Source organism: Carlito syrichta, unplaced genomic scaffold (assembly GCF_000164805.1).
Source record: "Carlito syrichta isolate Samal-C Ts95f unplaced genomic scaffold, Tarsius_syrichta-2.0.1 Scaffold302450, whole genome shotgun sequence".
Lineage (NCBI taxonomy): Eukaryota > Metazoa > Chordata > Mammalia > Primates > Tarsiidae > Carlito > Carlito syrichta.
In genome coordinates this window covers 401,237-424,596 of record NW_007246546.1, presented here as the reverse complement: position 1 = coordinate 424,596, position 23,360 = coordinate 401,237, and the positions used below count along the sequence as shown (strand labels likewise).

Here is a 23,360-nt window from a genome sequence, read left to right as displayed (position 1 = left end):
TCCACCCCCGGGTCCCCCCGCCGGCCCGCCGCGCGCTCGCGCCTCCCAATTCCCGGAGCCGAGGCGGGGGCTCGAGGTGGCGGCGGCGGCGGCGGCGGCGACAGCTCGGCTCCGGCTGGGCTGCTGGGCGCGGGGCCAGGGCGGGCCGGGAACGGCGGCACCCGCGGCGGCGGGCGGTGGATCGCGCAGAGGGCGGCGGCCTTGGCCCGCCGAACCATGGCGGCCCCGGAGCAGGCGCCGAGACGGAGCCGGGAGCGAGAGCGGGAGGAAGAGAGCGAGGACGAGAGTGACATCCTGGAGGAGAGCCCGTGTGGTCGCTGGCAGAAGCGGCGGGAGCAGGTGGGCACGGGCAGGGGATGGGGGTGACGCCACCGTCCCGGAGCCGGAGGGGTCCAGAGGCCGACGAGGGGCCGTGGGTGCGCAGAGAGAGAGAGCGCAGCTGCTGTAACCCCCTCCGCGGCTTCTCAGGTGGCCCGTGATTCGGCCAGTCCCTGGACCCCTTTGGCCCTGCGCCCACTCTGGTGAGAAGCTCCATTGCCTGAGGACCAGTCTTCTCCCAGGACCACCTCCCCATGCCTCTGGGATCAACCTCTATCCCTTTGGGGAACTCTCTCAATCCTTGGAAACCTGCTCCAGATCTCTTTAGCCCGGCCCCTGACTCCCTCCAGGCCCCCAGCACTCCCGCAGAGCTGGTCAGGGCCTGCAGCACATGCTTGGGCCCCCTGCAAGGGTGTAGGCGGGAACTAGCCCCCAACAAACCAAGGCACGCATAACCCCCTACCCAACCCCCAGGTGAACCAAGGAAACATGCCTGGCGTCCAAAGCACCTTCCTGGCCATGGACACGGAGGAAGGGGTAGAAGTGGTGTGGAACGAGCTCCACTTCGGAGACAGGAAGGCCTTTGCAGCACATGAGGTAAGGCTCGCTGCTTCCTCTTCAACCTACTCTCTGATCACCCAGTGACCACCCTCCCTCCCTAGGAGAAGATCCAGACTGTGTTTGAGCAGCTGGCACTGGTAGACCACCCCAACATCGTCAAGTTGCACAAGTACTGGCTGGATGCATCAGAAGCCTGTGCGCGGGTGAGCATGGACAAGACCATAGGGCATGCTGAGGCCACAGTCAGGTGGGGCCTCCACGGGGATCCATTACAGTAGGTGGAAACCCCGAGCCTGCACCCTGCAGGTCATCTTCATCACAGAGTATGTGTCATCGGGCAGCCTCAAGCAGTTTCTCAAAAAGACCAAGAAGAACCACAAGGCCATGAACGCCCGGGTATGGGGAGTGGGCTGGGACTGTGTGGGGACGGGGCTGGAACTGTGTGGGGACAGGATGGTGTTTTGGGGTGGTCTTGGGGACAGGGATGGTGCAGGGTCCCTGGGCAGCCTCGGGGCAGGGGCTGGGTGAGGGCGCTGGACGGGCTCCACAGGCCCAGCTGCCTCTCCTGCGCCCACCCGACGGAGTCGTGCGTCCGCCGCCAGGCCTGGAAGCGCTGGTGCACACAGATCCTGTCAGCGCTCAGGTGAGGGCCTGGGCTCACCGCTGCACCAGCTCTGCTGCTCTCCCACCTTTCCGGTGCCTCCTGACCCCTGACAGGACCTCACCTGCTCTCCCTTCCCCACACCTGCAGCTTTCTGCACGCCTGTAGCCCCCCCATCATCCATGGGAACCTGACCAGCGATACCATCTTCATCCAGCACAACGGCCTCATCAAGATCGGCTCTGGTGCTGGTGGGACGGGACTGGGTGGGCCGGGGAGTGGGGCTGGGCAGGAGTGACAGGGAGAAGGGATGCCACAGGTGAAATGGGGGTGAAGCAGCTAACCCCATTCTTTCTCCTTGCCATGGCCTGCGCAGTGTGGCACCGTATCTTCTCCAATGGTGCGTGGGGACTCTGAGGGATGGGGGTTCTGGAGAGGTCCTGTCCACTCAGCCCCTGTGCTCTTCCATAGCACTTCCAGATGATCTCCGAAGCCCCATACGCGCTGAGCGAGAGGAACTGCGGAACCTGCACTTCTTCCCACCAGAGTATGGTGGTGAGTCCGCAGTGAGTCTGGGAGAGGCCCTGCCACACCAGCCTGCCCTGCTCATCTGCCTTATCTGCCTTTCCCTGCTCTCCCCCTTTCAGAGGTGGCTGATGGGACTGCTGTGGACATCTTCTCCTTTGGGATGTGTGCACTAGAGGTACTGGCCCAACAGCCCCTTTGCCCCTCCCAGATGGGCTTCACCCTCATTTCACCTGTGGTATCCCTTCTCCACGTCTGACCTGGGCCTGCACCCCAGATGGCTGTGCTGGAGATCCAGTCCAACGGGGACACCCGGGTCACAGAGGAGGCCATTGCTCGTGCCAGGCACTCGCTGAATGACCCCAACATGCGGGTAAGTAGCTTGTCCCGCCCCTCCCAGGCTGGCTGAAGGTAGGGCCAGTGAGTTGCTCTGGATAGACCTGGAGGTGTATCAGGGTTAGGGCAGCTGAGGGGTGTGCCAGCTGGATGCACCCCCCACCCTCCAGCCTGCAAGGAGGACCTCAGTACAAGCACATGTTGGGTTCTAGGCGTGAAGTCAGCACATTCTAAGGACAAAGAGACCAGAGAGATATTCCATGTGTAGGCTTTATGACTATGCTCATTTTATAGATAAAGAAACTGAGCCTCAGAGGGCCTAAATATGTTGCCTAAGGCTTTAGAGTAAGTGAAGGAGCCAACATTTCCACTCAGGTCTGCTCAACTCCAAGTCCTTGCCTTTTAGCTTTCAGGAAGCGATGAGGCTGCAGCTTGTTGGGGGGACATGGTGGACTTGGGGCAGACAAAGGAGGTACAGGATGGAAGCTGTATCCATAACCTCCCTGCTTGGAGTCTGGCTGCTTAACTCCAGTGTCAGGAGATGGGGCTTCCTGGATGGGGCTGGTAGGGAGCTGGAGCTAGGGTGGGCATGAGGGGCAGGGGCTCGCGGATGTGGAGCAGGGGGTAACCCATCAAGGTCATCTCCAGAGTTGGGCCTGAGGTGGGGTGATCAAAAGAGGGCAGGCTGTGGGTCGGAGGGCTCTCACCTACTCCCCATGATTTTTGTGAGGGTTGAGGGAAGTAGAGCATAGATGTTCTAAGCCCAGGACCTAACTGTCCTCAAGCTTGGAGGACTAGGTTCTGTCCTGGCTGCTACTGAGATTCCTCCTCATATACATTCCTGCATGTTCTGTGTGTCCCTGAGGAAGGAAGATGTGGGGATTTCAGGGGCTTCCGCGCCTCACACTGTTGGCTAGAGCCAAGAGCCCCCATTTACCATCAGCTTGTTCTCCCCATGCCCCAGGAGTTCATCCTTTGCTGCCTGGCCCGGGACCCTGCCCGTCGGCCCTCTGCCCACAGCCTCCTCTTCCACCGCGTGCTCTTCGAGGTGCACTCACTGAAGCTGCTGGCAGCCCACTGCTTCATCCAGCACCAATGTAAGGAGGAGGCCGGCCCAGGGGTTAGCCTGCGGGGCTGGGGCCAGGATGTGGAAAAGGACCCTGTGGGACCCCAGGCTTGAGCCCACCACCCTGATGCTTCTGTGGCTGCAGACCTCATGCCTGAGAACGTGGTAGAGGAGAAAACCAAGGCCATGGACCTGCACGCAGTCTTGGCAGAGCTTCCCCGGCCCCACCGGCCCCCACTGCAGTGGCGGTGAGCAGCCAGCACCCAGGAGCCTCCCCTCTCAACTTCCCTGACCAGCCCCTCATGTGCCTCCCACCCCCTTGCTAGGTACTCTGAGGTCTCCTTCTTGGAGTTGGACAAATTCCTGGAGGATGTCAGGTGAGAATTAGCGTGAGGTTGGGGACCAGGCGGCTGTCAGACCTGAGCCCCCAGCCACCCCTGGTGTGTCCCCAGGAACGGGATCTACCCATTGATGAACTTTGCAGCTGCTCGGCCCCTGGGACTGCCCCGTGTGCTAGCCCCACCCCCTGAGGAGGCCCAAAAGGCCAAGACCCCAACACCAGAACCCTTTGACTCTGAGACCAGAAAGGTGAGTCCCCACTCCTATTGCTGTGTGCCATCCCTCAGACCTCCCACCAGTCAGATATTAGGTGTCCTTCTCTAAGGGCCTGAGTTTCTCCAGCCCAACTTTCCTCTAGGCTGCTGGAGACCAGATCCAGGCTGATCCTGGTAGGGGTTATAGGACAAATGTCTCCCTGCCACCTCAGACCCTTTCCCTAGCTCCTGCAGCCCAGCCCTGATCCCTCCATGCTCTACGCAGCCTTCCTTGGGAATTCCCACCAAACTCAGCCCTCTCATCCCAATCCCTTGGTTTGCTGAGTTCCTGACATTTGTTTCCCGGTCTTTCCCCAGAGGCCTCTCTTGGTTGGCCTCGCACTTCCCTCTGCATTTTCCTGCCCATACCCACTGGCTCCAGGCTCTGGCTTTGGCCTTGGGTATGTCCCCATGGCCTCTGCCCTGATCTCTCTGCCCTGATCTGGGCCACCCCATTCTTCACCCGTCTGGTCTTCCTCCTTTGGTTTCCTTTCATTTGCAGCCAGAATTCACGACCTAAAGCCAAAGCTGCCTGGCTCCTGGCTGCCCGCAGAGATCATGGGAATCCTCAGCCAAACCCCTAGCCTCTCGAAGGCCTGGTCCTGCAGGTGTCATGCACTTTTGTGCTGTTGCAGCCTGGCTGACCTCTCTTTTCCCTTGCTTCCCGCAATTCCTTCTTTGTTCAAGGTGTTCTCTTCATCTGTGACAGCTCCTATTCATCCTTCAGTACCCAGGTCCAATGTCAACTCTTTTTGAAGTTTTCCTTATTTGCCAGGCCACTAGCAGTGACATGTACTTTCTGGGTTCCTCTTAGAGATTTTTCCTGTTTCCAATCTCTGCTGTCCCTTCTGGTCTCCTCTGAGGCTGCATGTGCTCTTACTGCTTTGTTTCTAAGTTCTAGCCTTTGTGGGTGACCTTATTCCCTTCAGGTGATCCAGATGCAGTGTAACCTGGAGAGAAGTGAGGACAAGGCACGCTGGCATGTGAGCAGGGTTCTGTGCTGAGGCAGTCAAGGCATGGGCTGAGGGTTGGGGAAGGCAGTGGGGGGTGGGGCAGATGCCTGGCACTGCCTCCGCTGACCATGCCCTACTATTTCCCCAGCTTACTCTGCTTCTGGTGCTGGAGGACAGGCTACACCGGCAGCTGACCTATGACCTGCTCCCAAGTAGGCTGGGCAGGAGCCCAGGGTGGTGGGCAGAGACCCCAGGTGGCATGCAGTGGGTGGTATGATAGCCTCACACCTGACCCCATGCCCTTGCCGCAGCTGACAGTGCCCAGGACCTCGCCGCAGAGCTCGTGCACTATGGTTTCCTCCACGAGGTGTGCAGCGTGGGCATGGCCGGGCAGAGAGGGTGCATGGGGTGGGCTGTGCCCCTCCGTCCCCCCATGCCTCCTTCCTCCCTGCAGGACGACCGGACAAAGCTGGCCACCTTCCTGGAGAGCACCTTCCTGAAGTACCGAGGGGCCCAAGCCTGACCCCCCCATCAACCCCAGGGGACCAACCTGGCACAGCCAGGCTCAGGGTGGTCTCCTGGGGAAGAGCCCAGCATAGCATTGCCGAATTGCCCTCTACTTTGTACCTGGGAGCTGATGAACAGAGATCCTGCCAGTGAGGAACCTCCTGCCTCCTGCAGAGTGAGGCTGACCCTACCTTCAGGCAGAGGGCACCCTGGGGTGGGGCCTATCAGGGGGTGAGGGAGCCTGGGGTAGGGCTGGGGGGAGTGTTTAGGCCCCACATATTGTCCTTAATGTCAGGATTGCCCTGCCTACTCTGGCTTCCACAACTCAGCACCCTTTTCTTATCCTCCATTCTCCTAGCCATAAGTCCTTCCCCAGGCTGCCCAGCCAGGGCCACTGAGTCCCTGCAGGGAGCCACAGTGCAGGGGTAGGGGAGTGGGGGGGGTGGGGGACTGGGGGCCAGTCCTGGACAGACCTCTGCCCAGGGAATTACTCCATCTGGTCTGGGAGAGCATCGTGGTTGGCAGGCATGTAGACCCACATGAGGAGCCTGGACCTCAAGCCAGCGGTGGAGCACCTGCCGGTGTCAGGCGTGGCCCTGTAACCTATCAGGAGAAACAGACGGTAGAGGCCCTGGAGTTGATGCTGGCATCAGCCAAGCCCCTGGGCCCACACAGGCCAGCCCCAGAACCCCTTCTCTGGCCCTCCTTTTGCTCTGAGACCAGGACTTGTGGCCCCCTCTGCAGACACTCTTCTCGTCCCTGCAGCTCCTCCAATGGGTTGTTTTCTCTCCTGCATTCCCTGGCCTGGACGGGTCAGGAATCAGCATCCTGTCTGCTCCCCAAACTCTCATCCCTTTGATTTACCTCCTGCACCTCCTTACTGGGGTAGTTGCTTCCTGGGGTCCTGAGGATGTCAGCTTCTGCCTCCCTGTTTCCTTCCCACTCCACTCCTGTCTCAATCTTAGACATTTCAACACCTTGTGGATTCTGCCCCCACCTCTCTAGCTTCTTAGTTTTTGGACTGCCTCTCCTTCAATTTCAAATTTAAACAGTTTTAAACATTTAAAATTGTATGTATAAATTTAGTGCATTCAGGTTTCTCTTTAAGCATTTCAAATGTCAAACCAGGAAAGTTCACCACCATATGAATTCTGCCTATATTGCCGCTGTAAAATTTACCACAAACTTAGTGGCTTAAAGCAACACAAACTTATAATCCTGTAGGTTAGAAGTCTGATACAGATCTCACTAGACTAAAATCAAGGTTGGGAGGTTGTATTCCTTCCTGGAGGTTCTGGGGGAGAATCCATTTCCTGCTCATTCATATCCTTGCAGTGGTAGGGCCAAGGCCCCCATTTTCTTTGCTGGCTGTAAACTGAGGTTGGTTCCAACTTGTAGATGATGCCCACTTTCCTTGGCTCTTGGCCCCTTTTTCCATCTTCAAAGCCAGCAAGAACGGGCTGAGTCTGTGCCACAAAACAGCTCTCTGCAGCCAGGAAAGTCTCCTTAAGGATTCATGAGATTAGGTTGGGCCCTCCCTCTCTCAAGATTTTTAATATTAATCACACCTACAAAATACCTTTTGCCATGTAAACTAACATTCACTGGTTCTGGGAATTAAGGAATAGACCTCTTATGGGGGGTGGAGAGGGGGAGTGGCATTCTGCCTATCCTACCACCCTAACCAAAAGACAAAAAACAAGTTACTAAGGCATATCAAATAAATGTATACATATAGTGGATCTCAAGTTATCGTAAACATTCCAATGCTATTTACAAAATTATCCAGATTCCCACAGCTTTCAACTTAAAATTACAAATCTAAAATAATTTGCACATTATAGATAGAAATCTGATGCTAAGCTGTCTGATTATGCATGATTTTAAACAATTTGAGTGGCAAATACATTACAATGTACCAGTGATTAAACTGAACTTAAAAACATCAATAGTATCATTACTGCACTTAACCATGCCTATGTTGAGTTTTTCTTTTTTGAGTTTTATCTTTTCAGAGTTATATGCATATTGTTTTAAAAGTGGAATGGGTTTTTGGAGACTAATAATAAATGCAGTCTCCTACACTGGTACTCCCCGAATTCAACTCTCAGCTGTTTCTTCAGGCATCTGAAATCCATGTTTCACAAAATCATTAGCATACTTTTAGTCCTGTTTACTCGTTTTTCTACTTTAGAAGTCCCCAGCAGGCATCATCTAAGGGGAGGAGGAGGTCACCTTCCTTGATTTCCTTACCCAGCATTGTCCCAGTGTGATGAACATCATAGCTACATGGGTATTACAGCCTCATTACCACAGGTCTCAGCAGAGAACAAGGTGTCCTAGGATGATATTTTCTTTCTTGCACAATCTTTTGTTTTCCCTGGAGTTAATAATTGCCTACTTTTTGTTTGCTTAGTTTTCTATATGTCTGTCATTAATTTATCTTCAGATTTCTCACAGAAGTGTGAGCCTCCTCTTCTGAATACTTAGGATTCATAACAGACTGCTCAGCTTCTTCTTTTCCAGGAGCACCCACTATGCGAGACTTGTGCCCAGGCTGCTTGTTCTTTGACTTGTAGCTCAGCTATCACCTGAATTACCCCTTCACCAGCATCCTGGAGCACCTCTTCTCTCTTGTCTCTAGACCCCATGCTTTTCTCTTCTTTAATTTGCCCTGTTTGAGGAGAAACATCCTCCAGGTTTCCTGAGAGAGGATGCATGTGAAGTTATGGAATTTTTGCCTGTTTGTCCTTATTCTAACCTTACATATGTTTCAAAGCATGACTAGGTATAAAAACCCTGTCCCAGTTGAAGATTATTTCTTCCTGGGATTTTGAGGGTTTCATGTTCTTTTCTTTTAGTTCTAAGAACTCTCATGCCTTTCTGAATTCTGACCCTTTGCCTGTGATCTCTTATCTCTTGATTTTTTTCTTTGCCCCATTGCTTTGGAAATTCTTGATAATGTGTATTGATAGATAACTTCTCTTTCATTCATTGTCCAGAAAACCAAACCATTCGGTTCTAGGAAGTTTTATTAAATTATCTCTTTGTTGATTTTTCCCTTTTTCTTATATTCTGGACAACTTATTTAGATGTGAGACTTATCTTTTGAAAAGTGCAGTCATGGTCAAGGGCACAGGCTCTGGAGCCATTCTGCGGCTCCCTGCTGTGATATATTACACATCCTTATCTGTAAAGATGGGAATAATAACAGTACCCACTGCATAGCATAGGGTTGTTGTAAGGATCACATGAGGTAATGTGTGTGAAGTAAGAGCAGTGCCTGGTGTCAATTACTCTGAGTGCATATTATATGTATTGTCAAGGGGAAGCTGCCACCAGAGGGTGGTGCATGTGGCTCCCTCTGGTGGTGGTGGTGGCAGTAAGGCCCTAGCCCACCCCGGTCCACTTCACCCCATTCCCCATAGTGGAGGCCTCTGATGTGTCAGCCTGGTTCTAAGCACCAGAGAGCACTGACCCCTGTGATTACTATTATGTTTTCTGTTTCTAGCTATCTAGTTTTGTTGTTATACATTCAGTAAGGTTTCAACTTTATCTTTCAAGCCTATTGAATTGCTCATTTTCTTCTCTTTTTCAATTGTAAGAGCTCTTTCTCATTTCCTGAATGTTCTTTCTCTATAGCCTCCTGTTCTTATTTTTTGGGTACAACATGTCTAATATCTCTAAGGATATCGTTTTAGCTCTTTTATTTTTCTTCTGCTCCCTTTATTGTCTCTGTTCTTTCTGAGTCCTTTTTCTTTCTCCTCAGGTGTTTGTTGATCTTGGGCTCACCCCCTGATGGGTCCCACCCCAGGGTGCCCTCCACCCAGAGGCAGGGTCAGCCCCACTCTGCTTTTAAGAATGAGACACTCTTAGTGGCTGGGACTTATCGCCTGGTGAGCTTTGAAGTCAGGGGATCTGGCTAGGCACCTTCCTGCCCTCACTAGTCTCCTTTTGAGTTGGGAGCAGCTGTGGATAGGAGCCCTCCTCCCTGAAGGGCCTGGGTAGCACTCTCCAGGGCAGACAGCTGGGGTTGGGGGTTGGAGGAAAGGGCAGACATTTCATTTACTACCCCACTTTCCGACAGGGCTTTGTCCTTCAGCCAGGTCTCAGAGCTCCTTTCCTAGAGCTCACCTCCCAGCCACTGCTGTCCTAGAGGGTAGGTGTAGAGGTGTGGAGTCTTCTTTTTCCAGCTGCACTTTCACCCACTGACCTTCAGACACTGACCTCCACAGCCCAGTTGGCTAAAGCAGCTCTGCCTTCCTCCAACTCCACAATATTCCACCTCTTTGCCCCCTTAGGTTTTTACATTTATAGAACTCCTTTCCTAACATTTCAGAGGGGTTTCAGAATAGAGGAGAAGAAAATATTCTACCATATTTAACTAGACATGCCTATATTTAACTCTAACCTTTCCCAGGTTTGGAAAGAGAAGGTCCCGGGTAGATACAGAAGATACTTTTGCTGCCTCAGGCAGCTGAAGGTGCCTGAGCTTACAGATGTAGTTTCTTCCTCGCAGATCATTGAGCTGGGGTCTTGGGTGCAGCATTTGCCACATGTCCAGGGCAGCTCTTCCAATAGCACGGATGGGCATCCTGAGCCCCCAAAACTAACTCAGGCACTGAGGGGACCTGTGTCAGACTGTGTGTCTATCGACTGTATGTTTTCCAATCTACCACGCCATCAATTATCAGACGCACTAGTTTTATGAATCACTAAGAAGAAGGCAATGCTGCCAATTTAAATGAGGACTCCTAACTTCGGGAATGTCACGATGCAAAAACAGTGCATCTCAAAATTTGAATCTGAAATATGGCCGTCTTTTTGTCACCAGTAGTACCGAATAGTCTGGATAGACGGGATTTCTTCAAGTCGTGGAGGGGATCGCCGCTCGTTTTCCTGTCTCACTGGGGAGTGCCAGTGGACCACACCTGAGACAAGTTTTTCCGTAAAAGAGGCAGAGAAAAGGAGCAGCAACCAGACGTGGAGCCAAAGGAGCCGAGGGAGGCGCTCGTGTGCGCACGTCGTGGTGGCACGCGCCCCCGCCGTCCCCTGTCGCGCGCGCGCGCGTTCCCGCGGCTTTAGATCCGCCCCTTCCGGGGGCGTTAACTGTCCCTCCCCGCCCCGGAAGCGCGATCTTCTCTCCATCCTTGTCGAGGGCGAAAAAATCTTTTCTCGCGGGAGTTCCGCCGGTCGGGGCCCAGATCACGCGAGATCACGAGGGACCAGGGGTGTGTGGCGCGCGCGGCGGCCGCGACGGACGCAAGATGGCGACGGCGACTATAGCTCTCGTAAGTAAGCCCCCGTGGCCGCTAGTGGTCCTCGGCTGGCAGAAGCTGATTGTATGTCCGGCCCGGGCGCGGAGAGCTCCCCGGGGGCGCAGCGGTCTTACCGGGCGCCGCGCGGAGCCCGCCTGCGGCCCTGAGTTGCGCGAGGCGGAGTCGGGACGGGCACGCGCCGGCGGCCGGCCTGCGGCGGCAGCTTCCGGCCTATTGACTCCAGCTTCCGGCGGCCCTGACGGGGCGGGCCGGCCAGAGGCTGGGGTCCGGGAGTGCGACATGGGGGTCTTTTTGCAGGCCGCGGAGTGCCTGAGCCCGGCGGGGTTCGCATTCCACCCGGCCGGGTCCGGAGAGCTGGGCAACAGGCAAGGGTGGTTGTCCTCTCTCTGCCGACGGGGGTGTGCGCCGTGGTCCGGACGGAAGACTGGGGTCCTGGGAGTGATGTCATCTGCTCCCCGCGCTTGTCTGAGTGGGCCTCCGGGTTGGTGGCACCAGAAGGGGTCGGATCTTGTAGAAGGGAATCTGCGGCTTAGGGAGGATGGGCTGGCCTTGGCTCCCTGCGCCCGCAGCTGTGAATCCTTTCTCCGCCGGTGCTTTACAGGGAAGTGGCTCCCGCCATCCTGTTTTCTCTACTCTGGAAGAGTGTGTTTTGAGCAATCGGTTTGTCTCACCTCTACGGGAGGACTTTGGGGCTCAGTTAAGAAACCAGACTCAGCCTCTGCCGTGTTCGAAGGTCTAGTGCCCACCAGAACCTTGTTCCCATCCAGGGTACCATATGCTGGGTGGCGTGGGCACCCAGAAAAAGGAGCTTCTCCCTGCTCCGCTCAGGGCCCACCTCTTCGGGCAGGGCAAAGCAGGGCAATGGTGCACAGGGAGTTAACATAGAGGGAGAATCTCTATGCACACAACATATCTATGATGGAGTCTTTCATGTCTTCCTTCCTACTTAGCTTATGGGACTTACCCATAGTTTCTCTTTTTATTACTTGCCACCCTCTCTGTAACCCATACCCAGGGGGATAGGGTAAGGTCTGTTTGAGCAGGCAGCTTGGGCGGTTGGCTGGATAATGGAGTGATGGGTCCTGGGAGTGTACTTAGACTGCTATTGCCAGACCCTAAGTTGGGGGGCTGGACTCTGTCTCACTGGGAGAGGGAAAAAGAGAGACATTTGCACAAGATTCCTCTGCTTGTAAGGGGTAGCCCAGTGTGTTACTCTCACATCTGGCTAACTTCACTGTCCTTTTCCTTCCATGTCTGGCTTTCTCTTCAAGCTACATGAGTAAGTGACCTTTGTGAAGGGAATCCAGAGAGATGAGGGTTGAGGACTTGATAACTGTCCTCGGGTGTCAGCCAGAGGGTTGATGGTGAAGGAGAGGGAGGCTCAGAGACAAGGACAAGACACCTGCGAAGGTGGAAGAGGGTGGACGCTTCATCTCCCCAAGCATTCATAGAACAGCACCCTGTGCTTATGGGGATTGAGGTATAAATTGGGGCTCAGGTCTGCTGTGGTGTGGTGCCAGATGGTGTCGTTGAGGTGGACATGGGCAATACGTCTAACACATTCTTCTTTTAATCATTTGAATGGAGAGACTTCTAGAAGTGTTGCCTGTTCCCTGCCATCCTGGTTGGGCACAGTGGTGAGAGCTTGTTCTCCGTCGCATGCTGCTTCAGCTCTTGTGGGAGACTGAATGGAGCAGTTGAACTTGGCTGACAGTGGTCTGGTGGGGAAGGTTGCAGGAAGATGCAGAAGTGCCTCCTCTCACTTGGGTGTGCATTCTGCCCAGTGGCTACAGAAATGGGCCAGCAGTGCCTTCCCAACCGGGATGGGTCTTCTGGTGACAGTGCTCCACTTTGATTCATTGTTCTGTTCTTTCCTTCTCTGACATCCAAATCAGTTCCCACTTGGGTTCCTTCTGGCAGAAACATTGGGACCCTCTCCCTTTCCTATGGACACAGTTGCTTTCTTCTCCTATAGGCTCCAGCCTGAGGCCCACCTCACAAGAGAGGCTGTCCCTGGTTATTCTGGCCTAGTACACCTCCGAGTCATTTTCTTCCTGTCCTGTACTTTATTTTCTTAGTGCTTGTTAACTACAGAAATCATCATAGGTGCTGGTTTGTCTGCCAGCTGTTGATCTTGAGGCTCCTAAGAGTTGTCAAGAGAGGTGTTAATCCTCTCAGAGGTTTTTGCTACATTTGCAGCACCCAGCATGGAGCCTAGCCATATAGCAAGCTGCGTTGCACCTTGTAAAGGGAACTGAACAGTCGGAAGGCAGTGTCCTACAACCACCCCTGCTCTGGGAATCTAATACTGGATGTTATGAACAATACTGATAATTGCTAGGACCTGTGTCTTGCTTTCCAGAGTGAGGAGCAGCCGGGTGATTCACTAAACCTTCATGAGAGTCCCAGGAGACAGATCATCCCCCTTTAGAGCTCAGGGGCCTGCTGTCTAGGACCTTAGATATTTGCCCCAAGTTACTTTTCTTGTCTTCTGACAAATGTGCTCCTCTTTGCTCTGGGCTGCTGAGGAGTGGTAGAGCAGGAGTTGGTGCACCAGAGCCCCTCAGCTACACTGCCCCTCAGAGGGACTTCCCACCCCTCCAGGTGCCTCTGCTTGGGACTTGGGGGATCCTGGCCACAGAGCCTGCCATTTTCGATGTCCAAGAATGATACCTTGTGACTAGCTGCAATCTGGGTTTTCTTTTGCCTGTGGCAGCTCTGGCACATCACCCTGTCTTTTCTCTCTCCTTTCTTTAATAAACTTTGTTTGAAAACTTGAAAAAAAAAAAAAAGAGGCAGCCTCTGCTCTAGGTGTGCACCCAGTGGGTGGGGCATGTTTTCAGAGACCCCCTTTTCCTTTCATTCTCTCTGGAGTGCAGTTTTTGGGCAACTAGAGCACACCCATACTGGCAGCATCAGGAGGGACTCCAGGCAAGGCCAGGCACAGGACCAGGTCAGCTCCAGCTTCCGGGCCCATTTACTGGCCCTCTCCAGTACATCTGGGCCTTTGGAGGCTGGAGTCTCTGAGAGACATGCTCTGGCTGAGTCAGCCTAGCTTCTGGCCTTGTCTATGCATGGGCTCCAAAGATGGACAAACTGTCCCCTCATGTCTTTAGATATCTGTGGGTCTTGTCCTTGAGTTAGGGGGGGTTAGTATTCTGTCCTTGGTTCACACTGTGCAACCTCTCAGAAGATGGAGGAGGTCTCCAGGCCCTTCTACCAAGCCCCTGGACACCAACATTGCCATCTCTTGCCTGGGGTCTGTCTTTGTTCCTGCCACCCCACTAGGCTGTGATGGGGCTGCTCCTCCCTTCCATGCCCTCTTGGGTATGGGTCCTATTGAATGCAGTGGGCCAAACTCTCAGCTGCCTTCCTAGGAGTCAGCCCTAGATGGTTCTGCTGCTGGGAGAGGGAAGCCTGCCAATCCAGACCCCTGTCTCACTATGCTGCTTAGGTTTGGTCAGAGCCTGTGGAAGGCATTGGGACTGATGCTGAGCTGTGGGCTGGCCCAGGTGTGTACACTGTTCTGGGGAGGCACTCTTGCTGCCTCAGGAGGGAATAGGGGAGACAGCCAACTGGCCACCTTGTGGTCTAGGCCATTGGGAGGAGAGGATGGCTTTCCTTGGTGTAAGGGCAGGAACATGGTTTGCTTTCTCCACCCTTTCCTTCTCTTTTCTTCCTGGGACTCCCTGGCAACTCGGGCCTACCCCAGACTGCTTTGCTTCTCGCTGGGTCTCTGGGCAGCTGCAGGCATGCTGGTTGGTGTGAGGAGTGGGCAGTTTGGTGGAGGGATAGTGTTGGGGATGCTCAGGGGTCAAAGCCAGAGCTGGTCCCTCCCTGTGCCCTTGCCCTGCCTCCCTTGCTCATCCATGGGGAGTTCAGCCCTTAGCTTGGGAAGAGGAGAGAAGGTCTGGGTGAGTGGGGTTGTGTGACTGTCCGTTACAGCATCTCCTTCCTGCCTGCAGCAGGTCAATGGCCAGCAAGGAGGGGGGTCCGAGCCGGTGGCGGCGGCAGCGGCGGCGGCGGCGGCAGTGGTGGCAGCGGGAGACAAATGGAAACCTCCACAGGTACTGATCTTAAGCATCCTCTCCCTCAGGCCCGCCTGTCTGCCTGCCTGCCCGCCTGCCTGCACGTCCCTAGGCCCAGAGAGGGCTGGCCAGGGGCGGGTCAGGAGGAGCCCTAAGGACCCTTATCTGCCTTCTGGGCAGACAGCTGCCCACAGGACTGTGACTCTAGCCTTGCACCTGTCCTACTTCTCTCCCACCTAGCCTCCAGACTCAGCCTTTCCACCTTGAGTCCGCCCTGCTTCAGGTACCAGGCAGGGCCTTGTTGGTAGTGACTGAGCAGGAGCACTGGGGACTAGAGCTTGTCTGGTGTTTGCTCTTAGCCATCAGCATCATACAGAAGGGTAGGTTGTTTTCTTTAATTTAAAGAAAACAACATGATGGTCAAAACATAGATCTGGTTGGAACTTAGCTCTCCCCATCTTTTCTTGGCCCCAGGCCCCAGGGTGGGTGCAGGTGAATCCTGGCCTGTTCCAATAAGTCAGCCTTGGGAGTGGATCCTCCCAGAGGTGGAGCTGGGCCTCGTTGCTGGGTAATCAGGTTCTTTGTGCTTCTGCATAGCAGCACCCGCCTCCAAAGGAGTCCAGTGGGGCCTCAGCAAGGTGACCTGGGGGCCTCTTGGGGCTGGGCTGTCCTCTTGGCCCCCCAGGCATGCTCAAGGGGTGGGACAGAGACGTGGTATGCAGCCTGGATCCTGGGAGATGTGGGGGCTGGAGCTCCCCAGCTCTTGGCTGGTGTCCAGTCGGCCACTGGTTGATGGGAGAAGGGCCTTTTGTTTACCAAGACAAAGAGGAGATTGAAAAGTGTCTAGGGGGCTGAAGGGGGACTGGCATTGATTACCATGGTGACAGCCTGCTCTAGAGCCCCAGCCTCTGGCTCTTGGGCCCTCTTTCCCACTAAGGAGGAATGGGCTTGCAGCCAGCTGTGAGGATGAAGAGGACAGGCCTAGTATGAGTTGGACTGGGGCACCTGGTCCCACCCATAGCCAGTCTTTGACTGACCTTTGAGGGCTGCTTGGGGCTCTAGTTGCCTGGGGAAAGGCCTCCAGGGCTTCCAATCCTTTAACCCTGTACTGGAAACCCAGCATGGCCAGCCAGATGGGGGTTCTGGGGTTTGGGTCAGCTGGTTCCTTCCTGCCTCCTTTGTACCTTTGTCCTTGCTTGTCACTTATGTGCTGGGGATCTTCCTCTCTTCTCTACCATCCCTTTGAAGGTTGCATCTGGAAACCTGGAAGGGGCCAGTCTGTAGTCTTTCTGAGTTTGTTGACAGGCAGTACTATCTGCCCACCCCCCATGCTCTGCTGGGTCTGATATCCATGCTTCTATTCTTCCTTCTGCAAAATGCTCAAATGGATTTTGACAGAATGGATGTAAACATAATCCTAGTATCATCAGCTTGGGTCTGCAGTCACTTTGACTGGCCCCACCCTGCCCAAGTACCTCCTGGTCCCCAGGCTTGCCTGGCTAAGGTGCTGGCAGAAGTCTACTTTTGTCTCCCTATGAAGATCAGTGGGCTGGGTACAGCCCATGCAGTTTTGTCGAGGCAGGCTAGAGCCCTCCATAGGGTTCATGTGACTCGAGAGTACCTGGGCATTCCAGGAGGTGTGCACAATGTCTGTAGGGTTGAGGATGTGGTACTGCTGGGAGAGAGGTTCTTTGCCTGTACTTGCTCCCTGGGAGGGTCTTGGAACTCCCGGAAAGCTGAGTCTCTGTCTGTGATGAGGACTGTAAGGAGGCCCAGAGAAGCCTGGGTGCCAGGAGTCCCAGAACATCTAGAGAGCCTGGCCCTTCTCTCCCTGCCTGGAAGACTGTTGGTGCTGGCTCTCCTGCAGGGAATGGGAAGGAGACTCTAGGTTCAGGCTTGTAACAAGGGGTTGGACTCTTCTACCTCCTGCTGCCTATTTTGGTGACTACTGAGGAAGCCATTGTGGCCTGGGCCTTACAACTGCTCAGGGTTGACCCAGGGCCCCCTAGGTACCTGCCTACCTCAGTCTGTGTCTTACTGATAAGTTCTGAGGGAGACTGAGACTTGGGCTGGGGACAGCAATATGTCAGAATGGCAGACCTGAGGCAAGTCCACGCAAGGGGCAGTGCATGCTGGGCCCCTGTTTCTCCCTGGGCAGGGGCTGGGCTGGAGGCAGTGTTCAATGTGGGAGAGACAGGTGTGTGGGGGGGTTGGTTCCTGGGGCCATGCGAGGGAGGGCTTGAGCTTACTGCTTGATGATTTCTCTGCTCCCCCCACCAGGGTACAGAGTCTATCAAGATGGAGAATGGGCAGAGCACAGCTGCCAAGCTGGGGCTGCCTCCCCTGACGCCTGAGCAGCAGGAGGCCCTCCAGAAGGTGAGAGTGTACCTCCTGGGGAACTGCAGGCATGGGCTGGTGAGCTGAGGGGGCAGGTAGGCCGGGGAAGGCTGGTCTCCCTGCAGACCGGGCCCCCAGTGCTCCTCACCATCATCTCTCTCAGGCCAAGAAATACGCCATGGAGCAGAGCATCAAGAGCGTGCTGGTGAAGCAGACCATCGCACACCAGCAGCAGCAGCTCACCAACCTGCAGGTGAGTCCCTGGCCACCCTCCTATCATCGCCCCCGGGGCTGACTCTGTTGGAGGCCGCCCTACCCAGCCTGGGCCGAGAACCTCCACTGCCCCTTCCCTCACCTCCACCATCTCCTCCTCTTCATTCTCTTCCTCCTGTACCTGCGGCCGCCCCCAGAAGATGTTATGATTCTCAGATTCTCAAGGACTCATTCTTGGGACCCCCAGGGTCCTCTCTGAGGCACAAGTGGCCCAGCCTTTCCCACTTGTTGCTTGCTGGAGTCCCTGAAACACCCATGGCCCCTTTCTGTGCCCCTTGTCTATAGCTCTGTCCCACTCTCTTCACACTGTTACCTCTGGTCTCCCCCATGCCCATGTTCCCCATGCCCTGGCTGTGCACAGCTGATGGTGGCAGTATGTAGGGTGTGTTCCTCCCTTACCCTATGGCCTCAGATATGACCTGTCAGGTTCCCACCACTACAGAGAACCCAGACCACCTGGGCTGGGGCCTAGGACTAAGGAGACACAGTCTGGGGGTGCCTTCACTGGGCCCTGCTCTAGGCCTGTGGCTGGAGGCTGCCATATCTTCGTGGGAAGAGGCCAGTGTGAGGCCGACAGGTTCCTGGGCCTCGAGCCCTGCTCCCCTGCCCCCTGCCCAGCCCTCAGACACTCACACTGCCAGGAGATGCCCTGGCTGTTCACCACACTCCATCAGTCCCTCTTCCCTCCCTTCCTTCTGCCTGGCTGGCCTAACTGCAAAGGCTGCAGGGCAGGGCACCTGGGGCTCTGAGGCCCCCCCTGGGCAGGTGCCGGCAGCCAGCCAATCGGCTAGCAGTGTGGGAAGGCAGGCGGGCCTCCCTGGCAGGGCGGGGACTCCGGGCCTTGCCGCTGTCTGCGTGAGGTGTTGACAAGAGCGGGAGACTGCTCGGCTCCAACAGACTGAACTCTGTCTTTACTGTCTTTCAGATGGCAGCAGTGACAATGGGCTTTGGAGATCCTCTCTCACCTTTGCAATCGGTCAATAGAAATGCTCACTTCTTCCGGGGCTCATGTCCTTAGTCAGGGCTAGAGGGGGGCAGTGCAGCCCACGTGCTGGGGACCTTGCTCCCCTAGCCGGCCCTGCCCGCCAGCTCTGGACGAGCGCAGCAGAGCGCCAGGCATGGCGGGGCCAGTGGTGTGGGCACCCACCCCGGGACCGCCCCTGGGGAGGCCTCCATCTGCTCTGAGGGCCCACCTTAAAACTAACCGGCCAGGTAACTGCGGAGGGCAGCCGGCCAGGGCGGGTAACTGCCAGCACCAGGCCCGTCTGCGCCCATGCCACCTGCACGCACGGGGTACACCCAGGGGCCTCCAGCTCTGTCAGTCTCCAGGCTGCCTGGGCTTTTGGGTTGGGGTCAGGCCCTGAGAAGAGAGGGGTCTTAACTCATGGCCCCATCAGACCCTGGAGGGAGGATGGATGGATGGGGTGGGGGGTTGGGGGGACCCAAGCAAGCAAGAGAGGGAAGGGTGAGGTTTTGGGCCTTGGGCCTGGCTGTCAGCAAGGAGAAGAGGCCGTGCAGCCAGGGAAGAGGAGGCAGAGGCCGTGGCTATGGCCTTGGCTGCAGTGGGCAAAGGAGTCTGGGGAAGGAGTTGCCCTCCCTTCCCCCAGAGACAGGATGAGGAGGAGGCCAGGCCCCATCTTGGGAGTCTGAGACACGGCCTTTTTTCTAAGGGCCATGCCTGGCTTACTGCTCTCATGGGGGAGACACCCACTGTCCTCTATGGGAAGCGTCTGTCTGAAAGGGAGCCATTGACCTGTTGGGGAGCCCTGGGCTATGGGGAGATGTGGTCAGGGAGAGAGCTGTTTGCCCATGTATGGTTGGGGAACCCCACACTGAAGAGGAAATGTGGCCCTGTCCTGGGGATCTTTGACTTGAGGGACAAATCTGGTTTCATGTCTGGGGAGCCTGCTGTGAGAAGGGACATGGTTCCACCTTTGGAGGACCTTAGTCTAAGCATGGAACCTGAAGCCTGTTTGTTGGGAGACCCATTTTGAGAAGAGTCTCATTTTCAGGGAATTCTTAGTGAGGAAAAATAGATGTCCCACCTTGGGGAGTCCCTTGTGGGGGAGAGTTGGACCTTATTTCCAGACCCCTTTCTGCAGGAGGGGGAGGCTCAGCCTGTACTAGGCCAGCTGATATCTAAAGAAGGAAACTGGTCTCTGGCCATGGGACCTTTGTAAGGGTGAGAGGGGCCCTCATTTGTGAAGAGGAGCAGGGCCCTGACTCCAGCCCTGTCTGCTTTGCTGGCCCCTGGGCCCGTGGTTCCCCTGCAATCCACTGTGTGTGACTGGAGCCCCCCGCCTGGCATATTCCCGTGAGGTAGCAGAGGAGGGAACTTTGTCCCTGAGGACATGGGGAATTCCCTCAGTACAGTGGCCAAGCTTACATCAAAGGCCCTGGACCTGCCAGGCCTGTCATCTTCCCAGGTGTAAGGAATCCCTGGATCCTTTTAGGTTCTCTGCTACCTCATGATACCCCTGGGGCCAAGCCAACGGATCTTGCCTGGATCAGCTCTCTTGGCTGCAGGCATGGGCTCCAGGCAGATCTTTTTTTGTGAGAGGTGTCAGGACTAGGTGGGCATATAGCACTGAGCCCCCGCCTGAATTGGCCCCACATGAGCAGCTGCTCCTCATTCTCTCTCCAAGGAGCCCCTGTCTGGGCTCCTGATTTCTCCCCTGGGGTCTCTTTTAGGCAGTGGTTGCCCTGTCTTCTGCCCTCCTCTTTTCTGGCCTCCATACCAGTGGGTCCCTCCAACTTGGATGGCTCCTCCTTCCCTCTTCCGTCGGAGTCCTCGGCTGGGACAGTGGGAGGATCTCCCAGCCCAGCCCAGGATACCCAGCTCCCAGACTGGAGGGGTAGACCTGGTGGGAGGGCACACAGCCCTGCCTTCTGACCACCTGTCAGCTTTGCTGCTGCAGTCTGTGTGGGACTTGGGCGGGCTGGGTGCATCTGCATCCTGCCGCTGGGCCTGGCTTTCCTTCCTGGGGTGGGGTCCTGCTGACCCCTGTGCCCTGACTGCAGGGGCCGAACCTGCACCTCCCTGCCACGTGGGGAGCCCTCCCCACAGCAGAGTGTGGCGGGTGGGCCAAGAGAGGAGCGGGCTGCCCAGCCTCCCGCTGCCCCTGACGAGACAGTGGTTCTCTCCCCCTTCTGTCCTGCTCCAGATGGCGGCTCAGCGGCAGCGGGCACTGGCAATCATGTGCCGGGTCTACGTGGGCTCCATCTACTACGAGCTGGGGGAGGACACCATTCGCCAAGCCTTTGCTCCCTTTGGTCCCATCAAGAGCATTGACATGTCTTGGGACTCCGTCACCATGAAGCACAAGGTGAGCAGGCTTGGCCAGCCCTGGCCTATGCTGGGGCTTAGCCCAAGCCCCCAGCTGTGTTCGCCTGGCCTGACAGGTGCATCCCTGTGTCTAGGGCTTTGCCTTTGTGGAGTATGAGGTCCCAGAAGCTGCGCAGCTGGCCTTGGAGCAGATGAACTCGGTGATGCTGGGGGGCAGGAACATCAAGGTGAGGACAAGGGGTCAGGGCTCAGTCCCTGCCCCCACAGGCATGCAGAGCAGCCCCCATAGAAGTTGCATGTGGGCAGACCAGGGCTGATGGTGGCTCTCATATTCTTGCCTTTTCCTCAGGTGGGCAGACCCAGCAACATAGGGCAGGCCCAGCCAATCATAGACCAGCTGGCTGAGGAGGCACGGGCCTTCAACCGCATCTATGTGGCTTCTGTGCACCAAGACCTCTCAGACGATGACATCAAAAGTGTATTTGAGGCCTTTGGCAAGATAAAGTCTTGCACGCTAGCCCGTGATCCCACAACTGGCAAGCATAAAGGCTATGGCTTCATTGGTGAGCTGGGGCAGCTGAGGTAGGGGAAGGAGCCCATCTGGTGTTGGGACTGGCCCTCCTCACTGCTGCTCCTGCCCTGCAGAGTATGAAAAGGCCCAGTCGTCCCAGGATGCAGTATCCTCCATGAACCTCTTTGACCTGGGTGGTCAGTACTTGAGGGTGGGCAAGGCCGTCACACCCCCCATGCCCCTGCTTACACCTGCCACACCTGGAGGTCTCCCGCCTGCTGCTGCTGTAGCTGCAGCTGCAGCCACCGCCAAGATTACAGCTCAGGTGAGGGCTCATGCAGCTGTGTGGGCTTGATGGTGGGTGGCAGGCTTCTGTTCTTTTCGGGATTGGATCACTAGGTGGTCTTGAATAGCCAGACCAGGGATTGAGCATGGTGGCCTTTTGGGTTGCAGGAAGCAGTGGCTGGAGCAGCGGTGCTGGGTACCCTGGCCACCCCTGGACTGGTGTCCCCAGCACTGACCCTGGCCCAGCCCCTGGGGGCTTTGCCCCAGGCTGTCATGGCTGCCCAGGCACCTGGAGTCATCACAGGTGAGTCTGAGTGGGTTCAAGTCCACTCCTTTCCTGCCCTGTCATTTCAAGGCTCTCTGCCCTCAGCTTCCCTTGTTCCAGGTGTGATGCTCTGAGTCCAGGGCAGGCCAGCCATGGTCAACCAGCTCTCTGCTCCTTTCTGGGAAGGGCAGTAGAGGGTAGGGGGTAGTGACTGATGAACCTGGTTGGTTTTGCTGTAGGTGTGACCCCAGCTCGTCCTCCCATTCCGGTCACCATCCCCTCTGTGGGAGTAGTAAACCCTATCCTGGCCAGCCCCCCGACACTGGGTCTCTTGGAACCCAAGAAGGAGAAGGAAGAGGAGGAACTGTTTCCTGAGTCTGAGCGGCCGGAGATGCTGAGTGAACAGGAGCACATGAGCATCTCAGGCAGCAGCGCACGCCACATGGTGATGCAGAAGCTGCTTCGCAAGCAGGAGGTGGGTGGCCAGATCCTGGTGGGGTAGGGTGGGGTGATTCAGGCAGGCCACAGCTCTCAGCTTTTCCCCTCTCCCACAGTCCACAGTAATGGTTCTGCGCAACATGGTGGATCCCAAGGATATTGATGATGACCTGGAGGGGGAGGTGACAGAGGAATGTGGCAAGTTTGGTGCTGTCAACCGCGTCATCATCTACCAAGAGAAGCAGGGCGAGGAGGAAGATGCAGAAATCATCGTCAAGATCTTTGTGGAGTTTTCCATAGCCTCAGAGACTCACAAGGCCATCCAGGCCCTCAATGGGCGCTGGTTTGCTGGCCGCAAGGTGGTGGCTGAAGTGTATGACCAGGAGCGTTTTGATAACAGTGACCTCTCTGCGTGACCTTGGCCCCATTCCCTGGACTTGCACTTGATCCTTGTTTCCTCTGGGTTTTATAGTGATACAGTGGTTTCCTTGGGTCCAGGCGCCCTCTGCCCAGCCCGGCCTATAGTGTGGATAAAGGTGCAGATGCTGCTGGCCCTGAACATCCCTGTGTCTGACGTTGGTCCTGTGATGCAGCCTGGTGTGTGTGTGTCCGTGTCCCTTCTGTAGGGGTACCAGGGCAAGGAAACGGTGGCAGTAGTGTGTACAGGCTTCTGCTGCTGCAGAGAGGTAGGAGGGGCCTTGGAGCGTGAGAGAACCAAGAACGGGGCATGAGGCATCAGCAGGAACCGACGCCTTTTGGCATTAGGAGGTGAGGGACCCAGTCCTGCCTGGGCTGCCCCGGTTGGGCGGGAAGGGCTTCCTACTCTGGGAGTGGGCTTGCTGTCCTCCCCGCCGTCGCCCACATGTATAGTGTTGAGAGAAGGCTAGCCTATAGTCTCCGAAGTCCGCTAGACAAAACACATGCCATCTCTGCAGGCGCTCTCCTGTCGTTCTGCTTTTAAGAGCTGGTCTTCCAGGGTGAGGCAGCAGGCGGATGTTGTCACGTCCCGGGGAGGGGGCTGCAGGTTGAAATGCGTGGCCGAGCGCCCCGTGGGCGCAGGAGCAACCAACCCAAAGGGGGCGAGGGCCCGGGCCGCTCTGAATGCCAGTTCCCATGGTTCCTTGCACTCGCGGCAGGAGCCACGCCTCCCGGCAGGCTGTGCGCATAAAGCTATTACGGGTCCTCGGAGGCGCCGCGA

At 56.1% G+C, this 23,360-nt stretch overlaps 2 protein-coding genes across 10 annotated transcripts in view; both read left to right on the top strand.

Annotated features, from left to right (window-relative positions):
* NRBP2 (nuclear receptor binding protein 2) overlaps positions 1 to 7,430 on the top strand; it is an 8,288-nt gene extending 858 nt beyond the window's left edge. Inside the window, exons 1-18 of one of the 4 annotated variants that reach the window (XM_008056716.1) lie at positions 54 to 339; positions 793 to 915; positions 981 to 1,082; positions 1,186 to 1,275; positions 1,482 to 1,522; positions 1,631 to 1,725; positions 1,857 to 1,880; positions 1,952 to 2,035; positions 2,128 to 2,183; positions 2,283 to 2,378; positions 3,306 to 3,438; positions 3,553 to 3,655; positions 3,734 to 3,784; positions 3,860 to 3,995; positions 4,930 to 4,983; positions 5,102 to 5,165; positions 5,265 to 5,320; positions 5,408 to 5,555. In XM_008056716.1, coding sequence (XP_008054907.1) covers positions 217 to 339; positions 793 to 915; positions 981 to 1,082; positions 1,186 to 1,275; positions 1,482 to 1,522; positions 1,631 to 1,725; positions 1,857 to 1,880; positions 1,952 to 2,035; positions 2,128 to 2,183; positions 2,283 to 2,378; positions 3,306 to 3,438; positions 3,553 to 3,655; positions 3,734 to 3,784; positions 3,860 to 3,995; positions 4,930 to 4,983; positions 5,102 to 5,165; positions 5,265 to 5,320; positions 5,408 to 5,476 — 1,500 coding nt within the window. In that variant the 5' untranslated portion in view covers positions 54 to 216 and the 3' untranslated portion in view covers positions 5,477 to 5,555. Of the gene's footprint in view, positions 1 to 53; positions 340 to 792; positions 916 to 980; positions 1,083 to 1,185; positions 1,523 to 1,630; positions 1,726 to 1,856; positions 1,881 to 1,951; positions 2,036 to 2,127; positions 2,184 to 2,282; positions 2,379 to 3,305; positions 3,439 to 3,552; positions 3,656 to 3,733; positions 3,785 to 3,859; positions 3,996 to 4,929; positions 4,984 to 5,101; positions 5,166 to 5,264 lie in introns of those variants that run through there. The other 3 variants (XM_021711689.1, XM_021711690.1, XM_021711691.1) reach the window with 3 other exon arrangements.
* A 3,230-nt stretch (positions 7,431 to 10,660) lies between these two features.
* PUF60 (poly(U) binding splicing factor 60) lies at positions 10,661 to 22,721 on the top strand. 6 transcript variants are annotated; one of them, XM_021711684.1, is made up of 12 exons: positions 10,661 to 10,751; positions 14,708 to 14,806; positions 17,048 to 17,143; positions 17,268 to 17,357; positions 18,303 to 18,353; positions 20,542 to 20,703; positions 20,798 to 20,890; positions 21,013 to 21,226; positions 21,309 to 21,499; positions 21,628 to 21,763; positions 21,964 to 22,199; positions 22,279 to 22,721. In XM_021711684.1, the coding sequence occupies exons 1-12, from the start codon at positions 10,728 to 10,730 to the stop codon at positions 22,576 to 22,578; spliced, it is 1,692 nt and encodes a 563-aa protein (XP_021567359.1). In that variant the 5' UTR covers positions 10,661 to 10,727; the 3' UTR covers positions 22,579 to 22,721. The 6 variants fall into 6 exon arrangements, with proteins under 6 accessions (XP_021567359.1, XP_021567358.1, XP_008054906.2 ...); XM_021711683.1 differs by having other exon boundaries at positions 14,705 to 14,806; XM_008056715.2 differs by lacking the exon at positions 14,708 to 14,806.
* The last annotated feature ends 639 nt before the right edge of the window (positions 22,722 to 23,360 follow it).